Source organism: Mirounga angustirostris, unplaced genomic scaffold (genome assembly GCF_029215605.1).
Source record: "Mirounga angustirostris isolate CCGP_5_RB_7025 unplaced genomic scaffold, mMirAng1.0.hap1 SCAF_16, whole genome shotgun sequence".
In the NCBI taxonomy this organism is placed as follows: Eukaryota; Metazoa; Chordata; class Mammalia; order Carnivora; family Phocidae; genus Mirounga; species Mirounga angustirostris.
In genome coordinates, this window is record NW_026991724.1 from 60,102,844 (window position 1) to 60,125,589 (window position 22,746).

At 52.4% G+C, this 22,746-nt stretch overlaps 1 protein-coding gene across 9 annotated transcripts in view; it reads left to right on the forward strand.

The window, feature by feature from the left end:
- The window catches only part of LOC123856175 (tigger transposable element-derived protein 1-like), a 35,773-nt gene extending 13,415 nt beyond the window's left edge, over positions 1-22,358 (forward strand). For 2 of the 9 annotated variants that reach the window (XR_010408096.1, XR_010408090.1), the window contains exons 2-3: positions 3,383-9,482; positions 15,677-15,816. Coding sequence is in view for 1 of the 9 variants with exons in the window: in XM_064580809.1 (XP_064436879.1) it covers positions 3,383-5,010; positions 15,677-16,021 (1,973 nt within the window). In the remaining 8 variants the exon portion in view is untranslated. Of the gene's footprint in view, position 1; positions 1,492-3,382; positions 9,483-14,701; positions 14,928-15,676 lie in introns of those variants that run through there. The other 7 variants (XR_010408097.1, XR_010408093.1, XR_010408092.1 and 4 more) reach the window with 7 other exon arrangements.
- Positions 22,359-22,746: the final 388 nt, after the last annotated feature.

A 22,746-nucleotide genomic window follows, 5' to 3' on the forward strand; every position in this document is an offset into this window, starting at 1 on the left:
GGGTAGGGCTTGGGAAGCCGACAGGGGCAGGGAAGTCGAGCGAGACAGTGAGGAGAGACAGACACAAAGACGGGCAGGGAGAGGCCCAGAGCCTGTGGGGGCCTACTCAGGGGCAGAGAGGTTTGAGGAGAGACGGTGAACGTAATAGAACAGATACAGAGACCGAGACACCGATAGGAAAGAAAGTCATCAGGGAGGGATTTCCACTCTCAGAGACTTAGAGAATGTGATAAGAAGCCAGAGGATCAGAGAGTCAGGCCCGGGTAGGCAGGAGTGTCAGAAAAGTTAGCAAGGGGGAGGGAGATCAGGAAGGGATGGGTATGAAAGGAGAGACAGAGGGAGAGGAAGAAGAGGTTCACAAAGACAAGATACAGACAAGGAATACAGGCATACAGAGGCAAAGGGAGAGAAAGGGACAGGACTTTGAGATACACCAAAGATGGATGGAGGGAGAGTTTTCAAAGACCTGGAGAAGGGTGACAGCAAGAAGAGAGACAGTTGGAGGTAGATTTGTTAGGAAAACGTATCCAAAATTTGACAATAGGACGAAAAAAGATGGTTGGGAGCCCTCTCTGCATTTCCTAGCATTGTATACCAAGTAGTCTCGGAACTACCTTTCGATCAGAATCCAGGCTGCAAATGCTTGGGGTTAGAGTTGTATCACCCCTAGGACACTGAGCAGGAACTGAGACACCCGGGGCCGCTGCCCTGTAGGGCACTCATTCGACTTTGGGCTTTTATTTCAGTGTTCCTCATTTCTTTCACCCTTTCTGTTCCTTCTTCCTCATCTTCCTGGAACTACCTATGTCATCCTGCTGCTAGTTTCCTCCATGAGGTAAATAGCTCTTTGACACGCACTCATTGAGTTTATTTATTTATTTATTTTTAAAAGATTTTATTTATTTGACAGAGACACAGCGAAAAAGGGAACACAAGCAGGGGGAGTGGGAGAGGGGGAAGCAGGCTGGGATCATGACCAGAGCCGAAGGCAGACGCTTAACTACTGAGCCACCCAGGTGCCCCTCATTGAGTTTATTTTTAACCTTTAAAAAAACACTTGACAGTCTCAGCGGAATTAATTCTCCAGGATGGGGGACAAACCGAGAGAAAGAGAAAACAGAGCCAGAATTGGAAGGAGATAGGGAGGATGAAGTAAGGACACAGAAAGTCAGCGGCGGGGAAAATTCGAGAGAAAGGAAGCAGAAAGCCCGCTTCGGGCAGAGGCAGCCTCCAGCGCCTCCGGCTAGCCTCTATGCCCTGCGTCCTCGACGCCGAACTACATTTCCCGGCGGGCTTGGGAGCGCCCGGCGCAGGGTTTAGAGCGCCGTCGGGGGCGGGCCCCACGCGGACTCCGCCAATCTCGGCAGTCGCCGGCAATCTTCCGCCTCCGCCGGGAACATGGCGGCTGAGCTCGGCCGCCTCCGGAAAAGGGCGGTGTAAGGCAGGAGGTGGGGAAGAGCTGAAGCAGCCGGCCCGCGTCGCGGTCCGGAGGTGAGGGCGGGCGGCCGCGCGGGGGCCCCGGCTCCGGTGGCTGGGGCTGGGGCGCCGTTTCTCGGGAAGGGAACGGACAGAGGCCGCTGCGCGCTCAGTCCGGGACGAGCGCGGGTGGGCCAATCGAAGCTTCCGGCGGCCCCGCGGCTGCCTGGGAATTGTAGTCTCACGGGGACGAACCCTGTCTTCCACCCAGACACTGGGCGGCGAGCCTCCCCGGCGGCGCGCTTGGAGACTTTCTCACGAGAGTGGGAGGGAGGGAGGGAGGGAATGAGTGAATGAACACATGGGTGAATTCATTTAAAATTGTGGGTGAGCAGAGGGAGGCGTGAATGTTGGAGAAAGAACAATGGCGCGTGAGGGGTTCAGAATTCGGGGACGGCTTCCAGGCAAGAGGAACCTTTCCCATGCCCTCCCACCTTTCACTGCCTCCAGGCTCGAGGGTCCTGTGCCACCTTGTTTCAAGCATGTGCAGCCCATGAATCCTTGAAGGTATTGATGCGATACCGATAGGTGCCATAGCCGCTGTAAAAACGGACCTTCTTCACTCATTTGTCCATGCTTTGACAGGCACTCCTTCAATTTTTTTTTTTTTTTTACTGTTTGATCAGGTGCTACTTTCACATGGTTCGTAATGCGATAGGGACAAGGTGAGAAACCTGCCTCCCACCGCTGTACTTCATTTAATAATTTCATCAGCAAGTTGGATGCACTATTCCCAGGGCTGGGGACACAAGAGAGAGCTCTGCAGACACAGCTCCTGCCCTCAGGCAGCATGTGACAGATGCATAATAAAATGTAGGTGGGGCGGGCCTTTTTGATTAGGTTACATTTGAGCAGAGATCTGTAGGAGAAGGAGCGAGCCATGCAGATAACAGGGAAGAGCCTGGGCCCCGGGCTGAAGGAAACAGGAGCACCCTTAGTCTGCCCCAAGGATGTGGGCAGGAGTGGGCAAAGTAAAGGAGGAGGCTTTGAAGTGCTTGACGAATCTGGTGAGGATGGTGGCTTTTACTCAGAGCTGGGAAAACTCTGAGCAGAGAGGGGGGAACAGGATCTTAGTGCTTACTGAATCTTTGTGGCTGTGGTACGGAGAACCACCTTCCTCCTCTATTCCCAGGTGCTCTATGGGGTGGCACGAATTAGGTTGGTTTCCTCCTGCGTTAGTTTCCTATGACTGCTGTAAGGTATTACTGAAAAATGAGTGGTTTAAAATAACACAAATGTATTGTTTTGGAGGTCAGAAATCTGAGATGGGTCTCAGTGGGCTAAAATCAAGGTATCAGCCGGGCTGGTTCCTTCTGGAGGCTCTAGGCTCTAGTGGTCACATTGCCGCCTTCTGAGTGAAATCTTTTGCCTCCTCTTGCAAGGACCCCTCAGATTACATGTAGGGCCCATTTGAATAAGCCAGGATAATTTCCCTATCTCAAGATTATTAACTTAATCACATCTACAGTGTCCCTTTTGCCATATAAGGTAATTTATTAATAGGGATTAGGATGTGGATGTCTTTAGGAGCAACAAACACTGATGTTTGATGTCTTTGGGTGGGAAGCATGGAAATGGGTAGCTCATTTGCTCATCAGTGTGTGGGAGGTGGTTTCTAGACTGTCTCGTGGTTACAAGAGGTTTGCTGGGGGAAGAGAGCAAAGTCTCCTAGCAGACTTGTCTTGATCTCATAAGCTAAAACTAAGTGACATGCTCCTCTAGATGCAAAGAATGCTTGGAAGTGTGTGTGCAGTGTTTTTAGCAGTAGGGAAAGAAGGGGCTGGGCATGCCTCTGAGGCAGTGGTCAGCAGGGCTGGGTGCTCTGTGTCAGAGCATGGGAAGGCCACCTGGTGGTCGGGACCTCCATGTACTTACACATTAATGCCCATGTGTCCTTGTCTTACAGGCAGAGGCAGGTATGGCAGGAGAGGCCAAGAGGCTGCCATTGGGGGCACATTGGTAGCTACTGTGGATAGGCCCTGGGGAGAGACCTCATCAAGGTGCGTGGCTCAGGGAGGTGGAATGAAGACAACTCCCCGGCTGCCAATGTCGGGGAAGGCACCCCTTGGTGGGATTGGCCTCCGCCACAGTGCCAAGCGGGACCGAAAGTCCATCACCTTGCATGTGAAGTTAGAGGTGCTCCGGAGGTTTGAGGAAGGTGAGAAGCTGACTCAGATTGCCCGGGCCCTGGGGCTGGCCACCTCTACCGTCGCTTCCATCCGTGTCAACAAGGACAAGATCCGGGCCAATTCTCAGGCAGCCACCCCTGTCAGCGCCACGCAGCTGACCCGCTGCCGGGGTGTGGTGATGGGCCATATGGAACGCTTGCTGAGCCTATGGATTGAGGAGCAAAAGCGGCAGAACCTGCCCATCAGCACACTGCTCATCCAGGAGAAGGCACGACGGCTCTTTGTGCAGCTGCAGCATGAGCAGGGTAATGGCACTCAGGCTGAGACCTTTGGGGCCAGTAATGGCTGGTTTGCCCGATTCAAGGCTCGCCACAATGTGCTTTTGACAGATGAGCCATCTGTGGCTGACACCCAGGCTGCTGCCCACTATCCCCCAGTGCTGCGCACCATTCTGGAGGAGGGCTGCTACTCACCATGCCAGGTCTTCAATGTGGACGAGACGGGCCTGTTCTGGAAGCGGCTCCCGGAGCGCATGCTGCTGGCCCTGGAAGGGGCAGCCGGGCCTGGCCTCAAGGCCTCCAAGGACCACCTGACTCTGCTGCTTGGTGGCAATGCAGCCGGTGATTTCAAACTGAAGCCGCTGCTGGTGTACCCCTCAGAGAACCCACGTGCCCTCAAGGGCTGCTCCAAGGCCAGCCTTCCTGTGGTCTGGCGCTCTAACCGCAATGACTGGCTGACACCCAGCATCTTCCAGGAGTGGTTTACTGGCTGCTTCTGCCCTGCCGTGGAGAGCTACTGTGCCAGCCACGGCCTCCCACACCGAGCCCTGTTGCTCTTGGATGGCGCGCCCTGCCACCCTGCTCATCTGGGTGGCCTCTCAGCCCACGTGCGAGTTGAGTTCCTGCCCAAGAACACATCGGCCCTGATCCAGCCTATGAACCAGGGTGTCATTGCCACATTCAAGGCCCATTACCTGCGCCGCACGCTCAGCCAGCTGGTCCAGGAGACAGCTGGGGAAGACCGGCCCTCTGTGCGGGAATTCTGGCGCAGCTACACTGTTGTGACTGCTGTGGACAATATAGCCGAAGCCTGGGCAGAGCTGCAGCCTGCCACCATGAATAGTGCCTGGAGGAAGCTCTGGCCCGAGTGTGTCCCCTCTGGCACCCCCGAGCCTGACACCGTGCCTCAGCTCCGTCGCAGCATTGTCGCACTAGCCAGCCATGTGGGCCTTGGAGATGCAGCTGAGGCCGATGTCGCCAGCCTCCTGCAGGCCCATGGGGAGCCCCCACCCCACGGCAGCCCCCAGGATGCAGAAGATGGGGACATCAGCGGCTCTGGGTTGACCTGGAAGGCAGGGAAAGTCTCGGTCTCCAGAAAACCAGAGCCAGATTTCACAGAGGCTATGGTGGGTGCGGGGACCGAGGAAGCTGATGTGGGTGCTCTGAGCACCGAGCACCTGGCCCAGGCCCTGTCTCACTTTGCTGCTGGTTTACGGGTCCTCATGGAGAATGATCCAAACCGGGAGCGCAGCCTACGGGTGTCCCGGGGTGTCCACTGTGCCCTTGCCCGCCTCCGGGAGCTGTACCGGGAAAGGAGGCGACAGGCCCGGGCAGCTGCATCCTTAGGGGGCCCCGTGGCAGTGGCAACAAGGGCTTTGGCAGGAAACCTGCCCTTGCCCCAAGTGGGGCCCATAGAGGGTGGGGATGTGGCTAAGGGCACAGGTCATGAAGGTCAGACCTCTGGCTGTCCTGTATGATTTGGGGCTTGGGCTTGACCTCACATGATCTCTCTCTAATGATGTTTTGTTTCTGGAGGTCAGATACTGCTACTTCTCCCCTAGAGTTCTCCTATCTCATGCTCTATGGTCTTTGTATAGTGACACACAGCTCGGGCTTGGGGAACAGAAGGGTAGTGTTCTCTGACTGGCAGATGAACTGCAGGGCCCAGGAGTGCCCACCCATGACAGGGACACATCCTGTAGTATGGTAGTTGCCCAGCACAGCCTGCCAGGGCAGCTTTTCTTGTGGTGAGGGGCCAGCACTGAGACCCACCTCTCCCATTTTCCAAACCTGACCTCTTACTCCCTGCACCATTGTGACCCTTCCTTGACAACTTTAGATGAGGGTTTCCTGCTCTCGGCATGTCCTTTGTCCCTCTCCATGCCATCCTCACCTCTTCCTGCTTCCATGGCCTCTGTTGATCCGGGTCTCTGTTACCTTTCCTGTGCCTGAGCACTTTGATTCACTGTGGATTTTGATACCAGGGTTCACTTCCTTCATTTGGAGATGTTTTCTTCCCTGAGTTTCTGTGCTATCGTTGTCTTGGCTTCCCTCTAGCCTTTGAGGTTGAGCCTTTTGTGGCTGTGATGGTCTCCCAGTTCTGGTGCTCTTTGGAAAATACCATCCACTCCTAAGAGCTGTGATCACCTCAGGGTTAACTCCCAGTGCATTGGCTACAGCCCAGCCTCTCCCTGAGTTAGACCCAAAGCTCTGATTCTGGTGGACACCCCACCCCCCAGTCTTATTATCTCCCCTAATTCCAGTTTGTTTTCCTGTCCCCCAAACTGTAACAACAGGCATCATGGGGTGTCCACCTGACTGCAGAAACACCTCTTGGGTCACCAAAACACAGATAGTCAGCAAGGGAAGGTGTTCTTGTGCTCCAGCTGGATGAGCCACAGGTGGTGGGACAGGGATGTCTGGGCTTGTGGACTCCTTTCGACACAGGTGTGTGCACACACACACAGACACGCATGCCAAGAAATAAAGGTGGGAGGAAGGATGCGTGCTACTTCCGTCTGCATTGATGGGCTTGCTGTCAACATATCACAGGGGCCGGGGGCCAGGGAGGGGCTTGAAGGGCCAGCCTTACTGGGAGAAAGGTCAGACGAGGCCCCGTGCTTGCTTTCCTGGGGAGAATGGTAAGAGGGATGACAGAAAAGGGAAGCTTTTCTTAGGATTCTGGTGACGGACTGGATTAATCGCCCATTTTATGAGCCAGCTGTTGAGGAGACCAGGGTGAGTGAGACTGACTTCAGGAGCTGCCAGTCCAGAGGTTGTTCCGTTCTCTGTGACAAGGCTATGACAGGTGACTCAGGAGGAACCCCCACCTAGCCAGGCACAGAGGACCAGGCCTGATAGGCTTTCTGGGGAAGTGGTGTCTCAGGCTTCAGGGACCTTGCTGACAGGAAACGCCCATTTCAAAATGCCACACGGTACCGAGGGGTTTGACAGGCAGCCCAGTGTGGTGGGGTGGTTGGTGAAAGCCTAAGGCCCAGGAGGAAGGGGTATCCTCGGGGGAGGCTGAGTGCCGTACAGCCGCTGAAGCAGGCCCAGCGGCCGGTGACCGGGTGGAAGGAGTAGTTAGGTCATGCAGGCATTGTGACCGGACCGTCTGGCTCCAGGGCTTGTTTCTTCAGGCGCCCGGCCATCAGTAAGCGCGCAGCGGGGAGCCCTGGGTTCGTTCAACCAGCCAGCTTTCCCAGGCCCCTGAGCATTTTAGGGTGGCCCTGGTGGTGGGTCAGGGAAGCCCGGTGTCTCCTGCAGCTCCACAGGCTGATTCTCGGACGCGCTGGGGACTGCATTTGCCAGAGAACCTCACCAACAGCCTGTCTTCGACGCCGAAGCAACCGACTCCTGCCTCCCTCCCCTCCCGCGGTGTTTGCGTGGGATGTCGAGCGGGGGCGGGGGTCACGCGCGAGGGCAAGGGCACGGGCGCCGGCAGCAGTCAGTGGAGGGGCCGGGAGCTCCCCGTTCTCCTCGCCAGGGTGGTTGGTCGCGGTCCCTGCGCGGTGGAGCTGGGCTGTGTGGCTGCGGGGGGTGGTGAGTCGGGCGCAGTGCAGCCAGAAGCGTCGGAAAGGCCTGGGGTAGGGTGTGCAGCCCGGCGGAGGACGGCAGGGGACTTGGCGCAGAGAAGCACCGCCCGTTTCCCTGGGAGCCCCGTTCGTCCTGGAGGAAGGGCGGCGCGGGGGCCTCTGGGATACCCAGTCTTGCGCGGGCGCGTCCTGACCCGGAAGTGGTTCTGGGCTGAGCTGGGCTCTCACCGCTGCTGCGGGTTCTTCCTGCGGATGGGCCCTGTTACCCTCCTGAGCCCAGTTTCCTGGGCTTCCCTCCACTGGTTCCCTTTCAGATGCAGACCCACCGGGCTCCTTCCGAACTGTTCTCACTTCCTCTGGGGCGTCTCTGGATTTCCGCAGCCTAGGCTTGCGTTCCCCCTTTGCTCCCACTCCACCTGCGTCCGTCCTTAGAGTGCTCCGGGAGGGCGCTCTCCGCCCTCGGGGGTTAAAATCCAGACCCTTACGTGGCCAGAGGCTCTGCAGCATTGCCCTGGCCACGTGGCTCTGGCCTGAGCTGATCCCGCGGCCCAGAATGTTCTCTCCCGTAGCCATCACCTCCTCAGGGCACCTGGCAGTCAGGAGCCCGGTGGTTGGGTGTGTGTGGGGCATGGAACTGCCCCGGTCTGGGGAACCCTGACCAACCCTTTTAAAAACATGCGCTGCCAGTGAAAACAGCCTTTATTCTCTTTTAAAGTTGCAATGGTAACAAATAGCCGTTGCCCCCCCCCCCCCCCCCAAAGCAGACAGTATGTAGAGATTTAGAAAAGAAAAAGCGGATGTCCTCCTCCAGTTATTTTTCCCAGATTTCGCCCACTGGGAGTTTGTTTTTCAGGACCCATTTCTGAACATTTATAACGGTAGCTCCTGCGTGCACTCACACACACATAACACCGCAGAGGTTTGTTTTCAAATGTTAACATCAGTGGGATCATGTTGCGTGAGGAGGGCCACAGATTACTTTCTTGTTTAACATTGTAGAGTGGACATCTTTCCTTGTCATTTTTTGAGCTTGGCTAACTGGTGTGAGCTGAGCCTCTCAGGCTCCATAGGAGTCTGCCATGGGGGAAGGAAGGCCTTCCAGTGTGAGTCAGCTATTGCTCTCCCTGCACCTGGCCCATGCTGTCCCTAGCTTCCATCTTGCCCTTCCAGTCTGTCCCCCACATCACTCTTCCTGGTGCCTGGCTGATTGCACCCTTCACTTGCTCAGACCCTCCCTGGGCACTGACCCTCTGCTAGTTCCCGCCTGCACTTCTGCTTGACTGCTGGTGGGATTCTCTCAGTTCACTGAAACATGGCATGTCTGTGCCCCCTGCCCTCAGGAAAACTCTCCCACCTTTATCCAGTCTGGCATGAGCTATTGTAAAGTTCCGCAGGGGTGGGTTCACTCTTCTCTTAACCAGATTCCCAGTGCCAGCTGTTCTCTTGAGGGCACAGATGGGGAGGTTGAGGCTGGAGGTATCCCCTACCAGGTTGCCAGCCGGCCAGACTTGGGGACAGTTTCCCCAGCAGCAAGTGGCCTTGAGGGTGTGGGTGACTGGAGGGGCGTGCATGATCAGTGGCCCTGACTGGATGGGCATTTGTCCCAGGAAGACGGTGTGTGGCCTGAGTGAGTGCAGGGGAGGCCAACTTCCCAAGGTCTTGCCATGGCAGCCGACCCAGCACCCCTCAGTCAGGAAGAGCTCGTGATCATCAAGATGGAGGAAGATGAGGCTGCCCCATGGGATCCTGAACCCTTCTCCAATTCTCAGCCCTCAACCCTGCTGCCCAGACTCTGTAGGGACCCTGGCAGCGCTTCTGCAGCTTCCACTATGAAGAGGCAGCAGGGCCCCAAGAGGCCCTAGCCAGGCTACAGGAGCTGTGCAGCCAGTGGCTGAGGCCCGAAGCACACCCCAAGGAGCAGATGATGGACCTGTTAGTGCTGGAGCAGTTCCTGGGTGTGTTGCCACCTGACACCCTGGTCTGGGTGGAGTCCCAGTGCCCTGAGAGTGGTGAGGAGGCTGTGGCGCTGGTGGAGGACCTTGCTCAGATGATGCAGGAGACTGGTGAGCCACAGGGGCCCAGGGGCTGGTTGGGATTCCTGGGGGCTGGGGAATGCAGAAGGGGACACAACCCATGACCCTGGCCCAGTGTTCTCGTTGCTGGGAATAAGACTCAGAAGCTGGACCATGTTCGGAGCATTTTCTAGCCTGTGAGCTCCCCAGAGATGTGAGCTCGACATCGGCATGACATTTCACCCTCTCAGGGTGTGCTGGGCCTCCTTTCTCTTCCTTTTTTACTTTCTCACAAGATCACTGAATGCATGCCGTGTTCCAGGCCATATAAGTCAAGCAGGGAAAGGAATAAGCAAGGTTTCTGCCCTATTGGAGCTTAGTCTGTTTGGAGAGTTGGATAGTGAGACCACCAGTCACGATTAGGGTGTCCTCCTTTCTCTGGAGGGAGTGGGGGCACAAGGAGGTGAGCACAGAGGTTGGCCTGGCCAGGGATGGCTTGCATTTCCTGCCATGTGACATCTTCACCTTAGGCCACATGTGTGCCTATGTGCCCGTGAGGAGGGGATAACCATGAAATGGGAAGGAGAGGTGGTTGGTTAGGATGCCATCATTCATCCTGGCATTTGTTCATGTGTTTGCTCACACATACCTATGCAGTGCCTTCTGCTTTCTTGGTTCTCTGTATCAAGAAGTAGAAACCATAGCGATTAAAAACAAAACCAGCTTTACTAAGTTATAGTTTACATACCAAAAAAGTATACAGTCCCTGGGTTTAGTATATTTACAGGATTGTACAACCGTCACTGTTGCCTAATACCATAACTTAAACATCTCCAAAGAAACTCTGTGCCCATTCGGAGTCACTCTCCGTTCTTCTCCTCCTAATGCCCTGGCAGCCATAAAAAAGAGGTAATTACATACCACAACATAGGTGAACACTGACAACATGACACTCGTGAAAGAAGCAAGTCATAAAAAGCCACATACTGCATGATTCTCTTTAATGAAATGTCCAGAATAAGCAAACCCATAGAGACACAAAGATTTTAATTTATTTACCTAGGAGTGGAATTGCTGGGTCATATGGTGAGACTGTTTGACCTTTTCAGGAATGGTAACATACCACTTGTTTTAACGGAGGGAATTTTTTTTTTTTTAAAAGATTTTATTTATTTATTTGACAGAGAGAGCGACAGCGAGAGAGGGAACACAAGCAGGGGGAACGGGAGAGGGAGAAGCAGGCTTCCCGCGGAGCAGGGAGCCCGATGCGGGGCTCGATCCCAGGACCCTGGGATCATGACCTGAGCCAAAGGCAGATGCTTAACGACTGAGCCATCCAGGTGCCCCTTAACACACCATTTGTTTTAACAGAGGGAGTTTTTTTATTTTATTATTTTTTAAAGATTTTATTTATTTCTTTATTTGACAGAGAGAGAGAGAGAGAGCAGGAACACAAGCAGGGGGAGTAGGAGAGGGAGAAGCAGGCTTCCTGCTGAGCAGGGAGCCCGATGCGGGGCTCGATCCCAGAACCCTGGGATCATGACCCGAGCCGAAGGCAGATGCTTAATGACTGAGCCACCCAGGTGCCCCTAACAGGGAATTTTAATGTAAATCATTTAACCAGTTATTGAAGGAGGAGAAAAGTATAGAAAGAATTGTAAGGTGTCATGGCAGTAAGGACTGCAGGGAATAGTATCTACTCCTAGAGCTATGGGAACAAAGGGAAGAGATTGGAATTAAGACAGTTAGAAACTGAGGAGGGCATGAGACCCAGACCCCTGAGGAGAGGCCACTGCTGGATGGTGCTGGGGTGTCTGAGGGGGACATGATGAATCTGGTTCTGCACATGTTGGAAAAGCTGCAAACTGGATTCAGTTACTGCTAAGGAAGACCTTGATAATGCATGACTGTTTTCGCCTAGGCATGAACGTGAGGTGCAGGTGAGGCATTTTGGAGGCATGTGTCTGTAGTCTTTGTGGGGTGTTTGGTGGTACTACTGTGCTCTTTTCTAAGCTTGCTGCCAGTGTTTTGAGGCAGGCTGTCTCTTGACCAACATCCAATGTTTGCCTCCTCCTTTGAGGTCTGTCTTTTAGTTCTAGTTCTCAGCTTCCTGCTGAATGGATGCTTAGGTGATGCACACTCTAAAGAGAGTGTGCAGGGCACCTGGCTGGCTCAGTCGGAAGAGCATGTGACTTTTGATCTCGGGGTCATGAGTTCGAGCTCCATGTTGGCTGTAGAGATTACTAAAAAAAGAAATAAACTTAAAAAAAAAAAAGCGATTTTGCAATGACATTGTGGATGTTGGAACAGCGGCCTACGGGTTACCGAATGGATCAGGCCTGGTACTCATGTGATTCTTGTGGGATGTGTCTGGTTCTGTCCGTTCATCCTTGAAATCACATGGTTTCAAGTTTGCCACAGTTCACATGTACGTGAACACTCCTCCCTTTGCTCCGTGCCCTTACCTGACCTTGTCCTGTTGCTGGTCCCTCCAGTGGCCCCACGTGAGAGAGGGTAGAGGGTCTGGCCCTTACTTTCTCTGTGTGGCCTCGGAGATGATCGCTGTGATTCTGTCCTGAAGTTCAGAAGCCAGATGTCTCAAACTTTTTCCTTGGCTGTCAATGTCAAGGTGTGTGTGGCAGTCCCCAAGACCACCCTTAGTCTTAATGATTTGCTGAAAGGAGTCACAGAATTCAACAAGGCTGTTATACTCATGATTATAGTTGATTACAGTGAAAAGATACATATTAAAATCAGCAATGGAAAAAGGTGCATAGTCTGGGAGATAGTGGCCATGAGCTTCCACATGTCCTTTCCCAGGGTAGTCATGTGGACACTGCTTAATTCTCATAGCAGTGATACATGACAGTGCAGCAATCAGGGATGCTTTCCTGAGCTTTGGTGGGCAGGGTTTCTTCTAGTGAGGGTCAGTCACATAAGCATGGAGCATACTGACTTTAGTTACTCAATCTCAACTCCTCCCAGAGGTCAGATTGGTACAGTGTGGCCCAGGGTCACCACTATAACTCACATTGTTAGCATGAAGTATCTGGTTTGGCCCAAGTCCTTAGGTAAACAAAGACAGCTTTAACAGGCAGAATATTCCAAGGGCTTAGAGGTTACCTCTTAGGAGCACGTCAAGGGCCAAACTTTTGGAACCTGCAGGGTTTGGACAACCCAGGGCTGCTGAGTCAGCCCTTTACTGAATATCTGGCTGCAGCCAAAGGAAGGTTCTCACCACCTTTCCTTGGAGGGTCACTTCAGCAGCTGTGCCCAGCCTCTTCCCACCTCCCTTCACCCTCAGATTTGGCCCAGGAGCCTGCCCTGCAGCTTCCTTCAGCTCCTGGTTTTGAGGGTGGGGTATCCCCAGGCTTGCACTGTGTGAATAGTAGACTAGGTGCTTGTCCTGAGGTCTCGGGACCCCAGTGCCCAAATCCAAAGGCACAGGGGTGAGACTGGGGCACAGATGGGGTTGCCTGGTCTCGGCTTCTTTTGGGTGTGGCTAAACATTGCTGTCAGGAAAGCCCAAAACTAGGTTTTTATTCTTGGTACCAGTTCACAATTTAAAACAGCATTTGGTAGGCCCAGAGGACACAACTGTGGGCAGGACTGACCACACTGGCCTGTAATGGGGACTGGGATACCTCTCCTCTGTCCGGGGTGCCTTGAGGCTGTGCCCCCTGGGCTGGCTTTGATCTTGGCTTTGCTTCTTTCAGGCCCCCACGCCAGCAGGCTCCTCTTCCCCATCTTACTGGCCACTTCTCCAAAGTGAGTTTTCTGTTATCAATTTAGTCATAGTTTCTGTTGCACAGAGATAGAAAGTAATATGCTGATCAGTATCAGTTTATCCTCCCATTATGTTTTAAATCTAAGAATGTAATGTATGTGTATTATAAAGTCATTCAAATTTTAACAAAAGTATGTAAATTTCAAGCCTCACAGCTAGTCTGCCTCTTTGGAGATGGCCATTGTTAGCCTTTGTGTGTCCTTTCTCTCTTGTTTTATATGTGCGTATGCAGCACACACACGTGTGTCTGTCTGTCTGTGTGTGGGTATATAGACACTTCCAAAGAAAGCCCATTTATGCTCTGCACCTGCTGTTTCACTTCATCTCTTATGGGCCCTTCCAGTGTCACAAGCCGCTCAACCCTTTCCTTTTAGTGCCTCTTTAGGAGTCATTTGTCTTGCCCATCTCAGAACACACACCCCTGTCCTAGCTGTCACCCCTCTTCACCTCCTCTTGCCCTCTTGGCCTGCCGATCCTCTAGATCAGCCCAGCCTTCAGCACATGGATGTCCCTGGAGCCCCTGCTTTGGTGCTGAGCACTGTGGAGGGCTGTCTCACCTTCAGTCCTCATGGCAGCCTAGTGTGGCTGTCTCTTTGGGCAGGGAAGGGAACTGAGGTGTTTTGTGGCAAACAGTTGGCCTCCCATTCCTTGGTCAGGCTTACCTTGATGTGGGGAGGGCTTTTGGTCCTCGGGCATTATATAGCCTCCCCAGGGATGGCTCTCCCCCATGAGATAGGGGCCAAAGCTTGCCTCTGTGTCACAGGATGCTTCACTGTGAAACTCCAGTCACAAATCAACAGTACAGAGTTGAGCTCTGAGAGATGCTGTTCCTGAAAGAAACGGTGCATGGTCTTCCATTGCTGTGGAAGGATACAGGGGAAGTGGGTTTCCCTGGCTGCCTCTAGGCCCCCTGCCTGGTTCTGCAGTAGCCTGTCTGCATGTTTTTACCATGTCCATGTACAGTTGACCCTTAAATAGCATGGGCTTGAACTGCATGAGTCCACTTGTACGTGGATTTGTTTTTTAAAGATTTTATTTATTTGAGAGAGAGAGTGACAGAGAGAGCACACAAGCAGGGTCAGAGGGAGAGGGAGAAGCAGACTCCTCACTTAGCAGGGAGCCTGATGTGGGGCTCCACCCTGGGATCCCGGGATCATGACCTGAGGGGAAGGCAGACACTTAACTGACTGAGCCATCCAGGCACCCTAGATTTTTTTTTTTTTTTTAAGATTTCATTTATTTATTTGACAGAGAGAGACACAGCGAGAGAGGGAACACAAGCAGGGGGAGTGGGAGAGGGAGAAGCAGGCTTCCCGCGGAGCAGGGCGCCCGATGCGGGGCTCGATCCCAGGACCCTGGGATCATGACCTGAGCCGAAGGCAGACGCTTAACGACTGAGCCACCCAGGCGCGCCCCCCCCCCTTTTTTTTATAAATATAATACAGTAATGTATTTTCTTTTCTCTCTTTTTTCTTTTTTTAAGATTTTATTTATATATTTGAGAGAGAGAGAGCGAGAGAGAGAATGAGCGGGCTGAGGGTCAGAGGGAGAAGCAGACTCCCTGCTGAGCAGGGAGCCTGACATGGGACTCGATCCCAGGACTCCAGGATCATGACCTGAGCTGAAGGCAGACGCTTAACTGACTGAGCCACCCAGGCTCCCCTGTAATGTATTTTCTTTGTGCTTTTAATAACATTTTCTTTTTTTCCTAGCTTTATTATAAAAATACAGTGTATAATACATATAACATACAAAGTATGTGTTAATTGACTGCTTATTTTATCGGTAAAGCTTCCAGTCAACAGTAAGTTATTAGTAGTCAGAAGTTATAAGTGGATCTTCAGTTGCTTGGGGGGGGGTCCCCTAACTCTGTGTTGTTCAAAGGTCAGTTCTTACCTCTAGCAAAACAAGCAAACAAAACAACACAAAGCAAAAACTGTGAGTTTTGATATCCTTAATTATATTGTTTAGGGTCTCTGCAAGCTCAGAGCCATGAAAATGCATTTCTTGTAACTGGACAGCTTCTTGTTTTCCTCCTTGGCGGCCTGAAAGCTCAGAGTTCAGTTTTATGAACAGTTGTTATAAATTCCTGTACCCAGCCACAATGTTTTGAGGCCCCCCCCCCCCGCCCCCCGCAACCTGTTAATTTCTGATTTCTGCCTTTGGTCTGACATCAGCTTGTTGTGTCTTGTGTTACCCTGGATCCTTCAGGAGGCGGGCTGAAGTAGTTGACTTAGAACAGTATGGCCATTGGGAGGCATTGTTATAAAGTGGTAGTGGGTTTTCAGAGGCTTGCCGCATTACTGAGGCTGAAGTTAATTTAGTCCATGGGGCCAGAATTCATCCAGTGGGAAGTGAGCTCTGTGGCCAAATGAGGGAGATTTATTAATGGTCTTTGACAGGATTATCCAAGCCTGTCTACATTCCCACCAGTAAACGTTTTCTCCCCATTTTACAGCAGGTCAGGGCCAGGGCAGCAGCGGCACTGGAATCAGCCGGCACAGGGCGGGAAAACACATATTCTTTAGCTATGTCTGGAGAGAGGGATGCAGATAGAGCCTCCTCCGTTTCTGGCCAGAAGATCCCTCTGCAGAGGCCGCCCAGTGCAAGCCAGCGCCACAGCACCGAGGGGGACCGCGAGGCTATCAACCTGCAGGTGAAGCTTGAGATGTTGTGGTGCTTCGAAGCTGGAGAGAAGCGTAGCAGAATCGGGAAGGTGTTGGGGCTGTCCGCCTCCACTGTGGCCACCATTTGTGACAACAAGGAGAAGATCCAAGCGAGTTCCCAGCGGCCACCAGATTGACGCGCAGCCGCAGCCTGGCGGTGGAGAAGATGGAGCGGCTGCTAAGCGTGTGGACCGAGGACCAGAACCAGCGCAACGCGCCCATCAGTGTCATCCTCGTCCCGGAGAAGCCTCGCAGCCTGTCTGAGGACCTCAGGTGGGAGCAGGGTGAGGGTGCCCCATCGGAGGCCTTCGGGGCTAGTTGAGGGTGCCTGGCCTTGGGGTGGGTGTCGAGGCTGTGGGCCCAACTGCGGCAGCCGTGCGCAAGTACCCCGCGTTGTGCGGAGAGTGATCCAGGAGGGCGGGTACCACCCCGGCTGGTGTTCAGCGTGGATGAGACTGGGCTTTCTGGAAGCGACTGCCTGCCAGGATGCTCCTCTCCCTGGAGGAGAAGTCAGCCCGAGATCTCCTGACGCCGCGGCTTGCTGGCAGTGCGGCCGGCAGCTTCAAGGTGAAGCTGCTGCTGCTGTATCCCTCGGAGAACCTGCATGCCCTCAGGGGCTGCTCCAGGCCCAACCTGCCCGTGGTGTGGCGTTCACACACGGAGGCCTGGTGACCACGAGCATCCTCCAGGAGTGGTTTGTGCCCTTCTGCCCAGCTGTGGAGAGGGACTGTGCCCGGTACGGCCTCCCGTACGAAGCCCTGCTCATCCTGGACCGTGCCCCTGGCCACCCTGGGAGCCTGGATGACCTCTCAGACCACGTGCGTGTGCTGTACCTGCCCAAGAAAACCGTGGCCCTCGTCTAGCCCATGAACCAGGGCATTGTTGCCACCTTCAAGGCCTTCTACCCACGGACGGTCTTCCGCCTGTTGGCGTTGCGGGTGGGAGGCAGGGACCAGCAGTCGGTGGTCCTTGACTTCTGGTGAGACTACAGCATTCTTTTTGTTTGTTTGTTTGTTTATTTATTTGACAGAGAGAGACACAGCGAGAGAGGGAACACAAGCAGGGGGAGTGGGAGAGGGAGAAGGAGGCTTCCCGCTGAGCAGGGAGCCCGATGCGGGGCTCGATCCCAGGACCCTGGGACCATGACCTGAGCCGAAGGCAGACGCTTAACGACTGAGCCACCCAGGCACCCCTGCTACATCTTTCTCAATGAGCCACATCCCTACCCCTTTAAATATGCATAATATAATATAAGACAATTGTACTTAAAGCTATTTTTAAAAAAAATTTTTTTAAAGACTTTATTTATTTTTCAACAGAGAGAGACAGTGAGAGAGGGAACACAAGCAGGGGGAGTGGGAGAGGGAGAAGCAGGGAGCCCAATGCGGGGCTCGATCCCAGGACCCTGGGATCCTGACCTGAGCCGAAGGCAGATGCTTAACGACTGAGCCACCCAGGCGCCCCGAGACTGCAGCATTCTTGACACTGCCTACAACATCTCTGAGTCCTGGGAGGAGGTCCCGCCAGCTACCCTGAATGGGGGGTGGAGGAAGCTGTGGCGCGAGGGCATCCAGCAGGATGCCAACAGGCTGCATGTAGCAACTCTGCCGCAGATCCTGCAGGACATCCTGGCACTGGCCCATGGTGTGGGTTTTAGAGAGGTGACCGAGGCAGATGAGGTGGAGCTGCTGCAGAGCCCCGGGCGGGCTCTCCAATGAGGAGCTGATGGGACCAGAGAGGGGCATGTGACTGCAGAGGAGGGTGAGGATGGCGCGCCCAGCTCACCGCCAGACACCGGGCCATGGCTTTGGCACACTGTGATGCTGGCCTGCAGATCATCAGTGGCGATGACCCCAACCTGGAGTGCAGCCTCAGAGTCTGCCGGGCCATAAACAACATCGTCAGCTGCTATCGGGAGGCTTTCAAGGAGAAGAGAGGCCCCAAGTAGTGGTGGTGGTGCTGGTGGCAGGGGCTTGGGAGCTCCGGGCACACAGGACTCTGTCAGGGAGAGGGCTTCCTCATGACTCCCTTTGTTCATGTTGAAGTTGCAATGGCCTGAATTTTTCCATTTCATTGTGTTAATTCCCCAAATGATTTTTATCAGCAAATAATTTCTTATCCCAAGTGAACTTCTCAAATACATGGTTTTAAAAGCCGTGATGAATTCTCAAGTGTGATTTGTGTGTGTGTGTGTGTGTGTGTGTCCTGGGCCCTTTGGAGGAAAGCGTACCAAGTTTCTTAATGGAAGTCTTTGACAAAGCCCAGCTCACTGTGCAGCATGCCCAGCAGTGTTCCTGTGCTTGTGAGCTCTCCCTCTGTTTAGTGTGGGACTCTTGGAGCTGTGTGGACATTCAGTCAGGAGAGGGGTTTTGCTTGGTTTCTGGTCATCTCATCTCTCAGCTGGGCTTTAGGCCCTGCAGACAGAAAAGGCTGACCCCAGATGAGCCTCCAAAGGGACCCAGTGATACGGAGAGTAGGTTTGGGTGGGAGGAGTGCCTGGCCACACACCCCCGTGCTCTGTTCCTCTGGGGCCTTGGGTGCTAATTGTCAACCTGTCCTGTTCTCTGGAATGGTGTTGTGTCCCCACTGACTGGCTAGGGAGAGAGGAGAGACTTCAACCCCTGGTGGGTGAGCTTGGGAGGCAGCATACTCACCAGGCCTCCCAGCCCCTAGCAAGGGGCATCCTCATGGCTGCAGGTTTCTCTTGGCCAAAACTGGATGCTAATTCCTTTCTTCTCGTTTCCTTTCTTCTCGTCTCCTCCCCTGCTCTCTCTGCCTTGCACTCCCTTTGTTTACTGGTTTCCATTTGACTTCTGCCATGCCCCTTTGACTTCTCCCTGTGGACACGGCTTATTCCAGACAGGGGTGGCATTTGGAGAAAGGCCCCGGATCCCACGAGGGAAGACTGGGGGCCACCCAGTGCCCTGCAGAAGGCAGCCTTCGGGGATGTGAGCTGTTTGGGTAAGGATGTGGATTTTGGGGAGCAGGTTGGCCTTATTGCCGGACACATAGGCCTTCAGGTGAGTGGTCTGTTTCCAGCCATGGATTCCTGCTGAAGAAAGCCTTCACCTGAGCCTACCCTCTTTCCACAGGAGTGGGGAGAGGGAGGGCTAGCTTAGGGGATTGGTTATTGTTTAAATTTGACCTGAAGGTTTTGCTTTGGGGCCAAGATGCCCACACATCTCCCATCTGCCTTCTGTACACACCTGCGCACACCTGGCTGAGATATGCCCAGACTTGACCTCAAATTACATGCAGGAAATGAGTACTACCTGCTGGCTGGACCTGTTGCACCCAAGCAGACTCTTCTGCCCTAGTGGTGGGGCCAGCTCTGGCATCTCCTGGGAGTGGCCACCGTGGGTGTATCTTGGGATCCCAGGGTTGCTGGTCAGCTTCTCCCATTTGGGTGCCTGCACCACTTAATGTAGAATCAGAGTCGGATCAGAGCCTGACTTTAAACACCCTTGGGGACATTAATCAGGTAAGGGAAGAGTCACTTGTTATTAGTTGGCCATGGGGCATGTGGCCCATCTCCATTTGGGAGTCCAAGCCTGCTGGTCAGTGAGTGCCCAGCTGCCCTGGCAGGGGGACCTGGGCGAGTGTTTTCAGTAAACTGTACCTGCTCTAGTTTCCAGCCAGTACAGCTCCTCACCTTTGTCTCAGTTCCCAGCTGCATCCAGGGAGGATCTTGGGTGTGATGCCAAACAACAGTTTTATCACTGTTTTAACCTTTTACTGTCTAAAAAGAGAGAAGACAATTCCATGTATTTCAAGTGACAAATATAGCGAGCTAGTCGAACAAGTGAAGCATACCAAACCAGAAAAGAGGAATCTACCCTCTCTCTCTGCCAACTGAAGCGATTTCTCATTTGCCTTGGGAATGAGGAAATGCTAATTGTCCCCCTGTCAGAAGGCAACTCGAGCTTTTGCTACTATGTCAAAAATGATCACATGTAGGATGTGCTGCATGAGCCCATGTTAGCATTGTGCATGGAGCCTAGGATGCTGGCAGAGCTGAAGAGATACAAGAATGTGACGCAGGAAGCCATACTCCTGTGCTTGAAGCTATGCAAACCCTGCCAGCGTTAAGTTGCATCCTGTAGAGAAAGGTATGTTGTTGAAGACTGATGTTTGTGGAGACGAGGAGCTGGTGCCAGGTGGACCTTATTGACATGCAGTCTCAGGCTGGTGGACCGTTCAAATTCATCATGGTCTACCGGGGTCACACCCCCAAATTTGTCTAGTAGAGGCCTCTGGCCAGCAAAAGTGCTATGGACATGGCCAGATGTCTGCTAGGTATATTCTGTATCTTTTTTTTTTTTTTAAGATTTTATTTACTTAGAGCATGTGAGCCAGGGGAGGGGCAGAGGGGGAGAGAGAGAGAGAAGCAGACTTCCCACTGAGCGCAGAGCCCTATGCAGGGCTCAATCTCACAGCCCTGAGATCATGACCTGAACTGAAACCAAGAGCAGATGCTTAACCGATGAGCCACCCAGGCACCCCAAATCTTCTGCATCTTTGGGGCCCTTTCTAGTCTCTAGTCTGAAATGGAAGATACTTTGCAAATGAGGTAAATGGTGTGTGGAAAGGCACGTGGAGTGGCTTAAAGATTGTGACCAGGAAGCAACATCTGAGCCAGAGCCCAGGCAGCGTGGAGCAGGGCCACCAAGACATCCAGAACTTTGTGACTTGGTAGAGGGGACCAGCGCATGGCCCTTGGTGCTGCACTTTGTCCAAGTGATGAAGAACAGAATTTTGTTATTTTAGTTATTTTTTTGTTTTTAAAGATTTTATTATTTTTATTTTTTAAGGATTTTATTTATTTGACAGAGCACGGGAGAAGCAGAGGGAGAGGGAGAAGCAGACTCCCTGCTGAGCAGGGAGCCTGACGCGGGGCTCGATCCCAGGACCCTTGGATAATGACCTGAGCTGAAGGCAGATGCTTAACCAAATGAGGCACCCAGGTATCCCTGGTGTTTGGCTTCTACCTTCTTGCTTTTCAAAAATATCTGTTGGTATTCCAAGAAATGATTGGAAAATGCTAACTCAGGCAAAGGTTTTCTTTTTTTTGGTTGTTTAAATTTTTATTTAAATTCCAGTTAGTTAGGAGTGCCTGGGTGTCTCAGTCAGTTGAGTGTCCAACTCTTGATTTCTGCTCAGGTCATGATCTCAGGGTCGTGAGACCGAGCCCGCTCTGCGCTGAGTGTGGAGCCTGCTTAAGATTCTCTCTCTCCTTCTCCCTCTGACCCTTGCCTCCCATCCTCCTGAATCACTGAATTCTACTCCAGAAACCAATAATGCTCTGTATGTTAACTACCTAAAATTTAAATAATAAGCCATAACTTAAAAATACATTGGAAGCCAATAAACATCTTTACTAAACATGACACTTTGACCTAAATCTAAATCTAAACTTCAAAAAAATAATAAATTCCAGTTAGTTAACATACAGTGTAATATTAGTTATTAATTTCAGGTGTACAATATAGTGATTCAGTACTTCTATACAACGCCCGGGGCTCATCACAGGTGCACTTCTTAATCCCCAATCATCAGGTTGTTCTGTATGGTTAAGAGTCTGGTTTTTGGATTACCTCTCTCTCTTCTTTCCCCCCTTGCTCATTTGTTTTGTTTCTTAAATTGCACATATGAGTGAAATCATATGGTATTTGTCTTTCTCTGACTGACTTAATTCACTTAGCATAATACTCTCTAGCTCCATCCATGTCCTTGAAAATGGCAAGATTTCATTCTTTTTTTTTTTTTTTTAAAGATTTTATTTATTTGACAGAGAGAGAGACAGTGAGAGAGGGAACACAAGCAGGGGGAGTGAGAGAGGGAGAAGCAGGCTCCTGGCTGAGCAGGGAGCCCGATGCGGGGCTCGATCCCAGGACCCTGGGATCATGACCTGAGCCGAAGGCAGACACTTAATGACGGAGCCACCCAGGTGCCCTGAGATTTCATTCTTTTTAATGGCTGAGTAATATTACATTGTATCTAGATACCATATCTTCTTTATCCATTCATCTGTTGATGGACATCTGGGCTGTTTCCATAATTTGGCTATTGCAGATAATGCTAAAATAAACATCAGGGTGCATGTATCCCTTTGGATTGGTATTTTTGTATTCTTTGGGTAAATACCTAGTAGTGCAATTGCTGAATCTTAGGGTAGCTCTATTTTTAACTTTCTGAGGAACCGCCATATGTTATCAGGGAGTGGGTTCCTGTTGGAGCACAATGCTCTATCGGCCCAAACAAATATTAGACAAACCTGGAAACCTTTTCTTCCCCTGGAATATTAGACAAACCTGGAAACCTTTTCTTCCCCTGGAGGAAGCATGCAAGATGGAGGTTTGAGGATGGATCCATTAAAATGTAGAATTCAGGGCGCCTAGGTAGCTCAGTTGGTTGAGCAACTGACTTTTTTTTAAAGATTTATTTGAGAGAGAGAGCACGATCGGGAGGGGCAGAGGGAGAGGGAGGGAGAGAGAAAGAGAGAGAGAGAGAGAGAAGCCAGGCAGACTCCCTGATGAGCACGGAGCCCAACACAAGGCTCCATCTCATGAGCCTGAGATCAAGACCTGAGCCGAAATCAAGAGTCAGATGCTTATCTAACTGTGCCACCCAGGCACCCTGAGCAAATGACATTAAATCATTAAGCAGACAGTGGGGAGACTGGGCTGCTGCCCCCAAAGCCATTGGATATTCCTTTTCCAAAAGCAAAAGGTCTAGGTTACAGGGAGGGGGATATTGGCTCCTGTGAATCAGGCTCTAGTTGGGGCTTGGGCCCTGGGATTGGGAAAAGGGAATGGGGCAGACTTTATAAGCATATGCTAGGTATCCGATAGTCCTGTAGAAT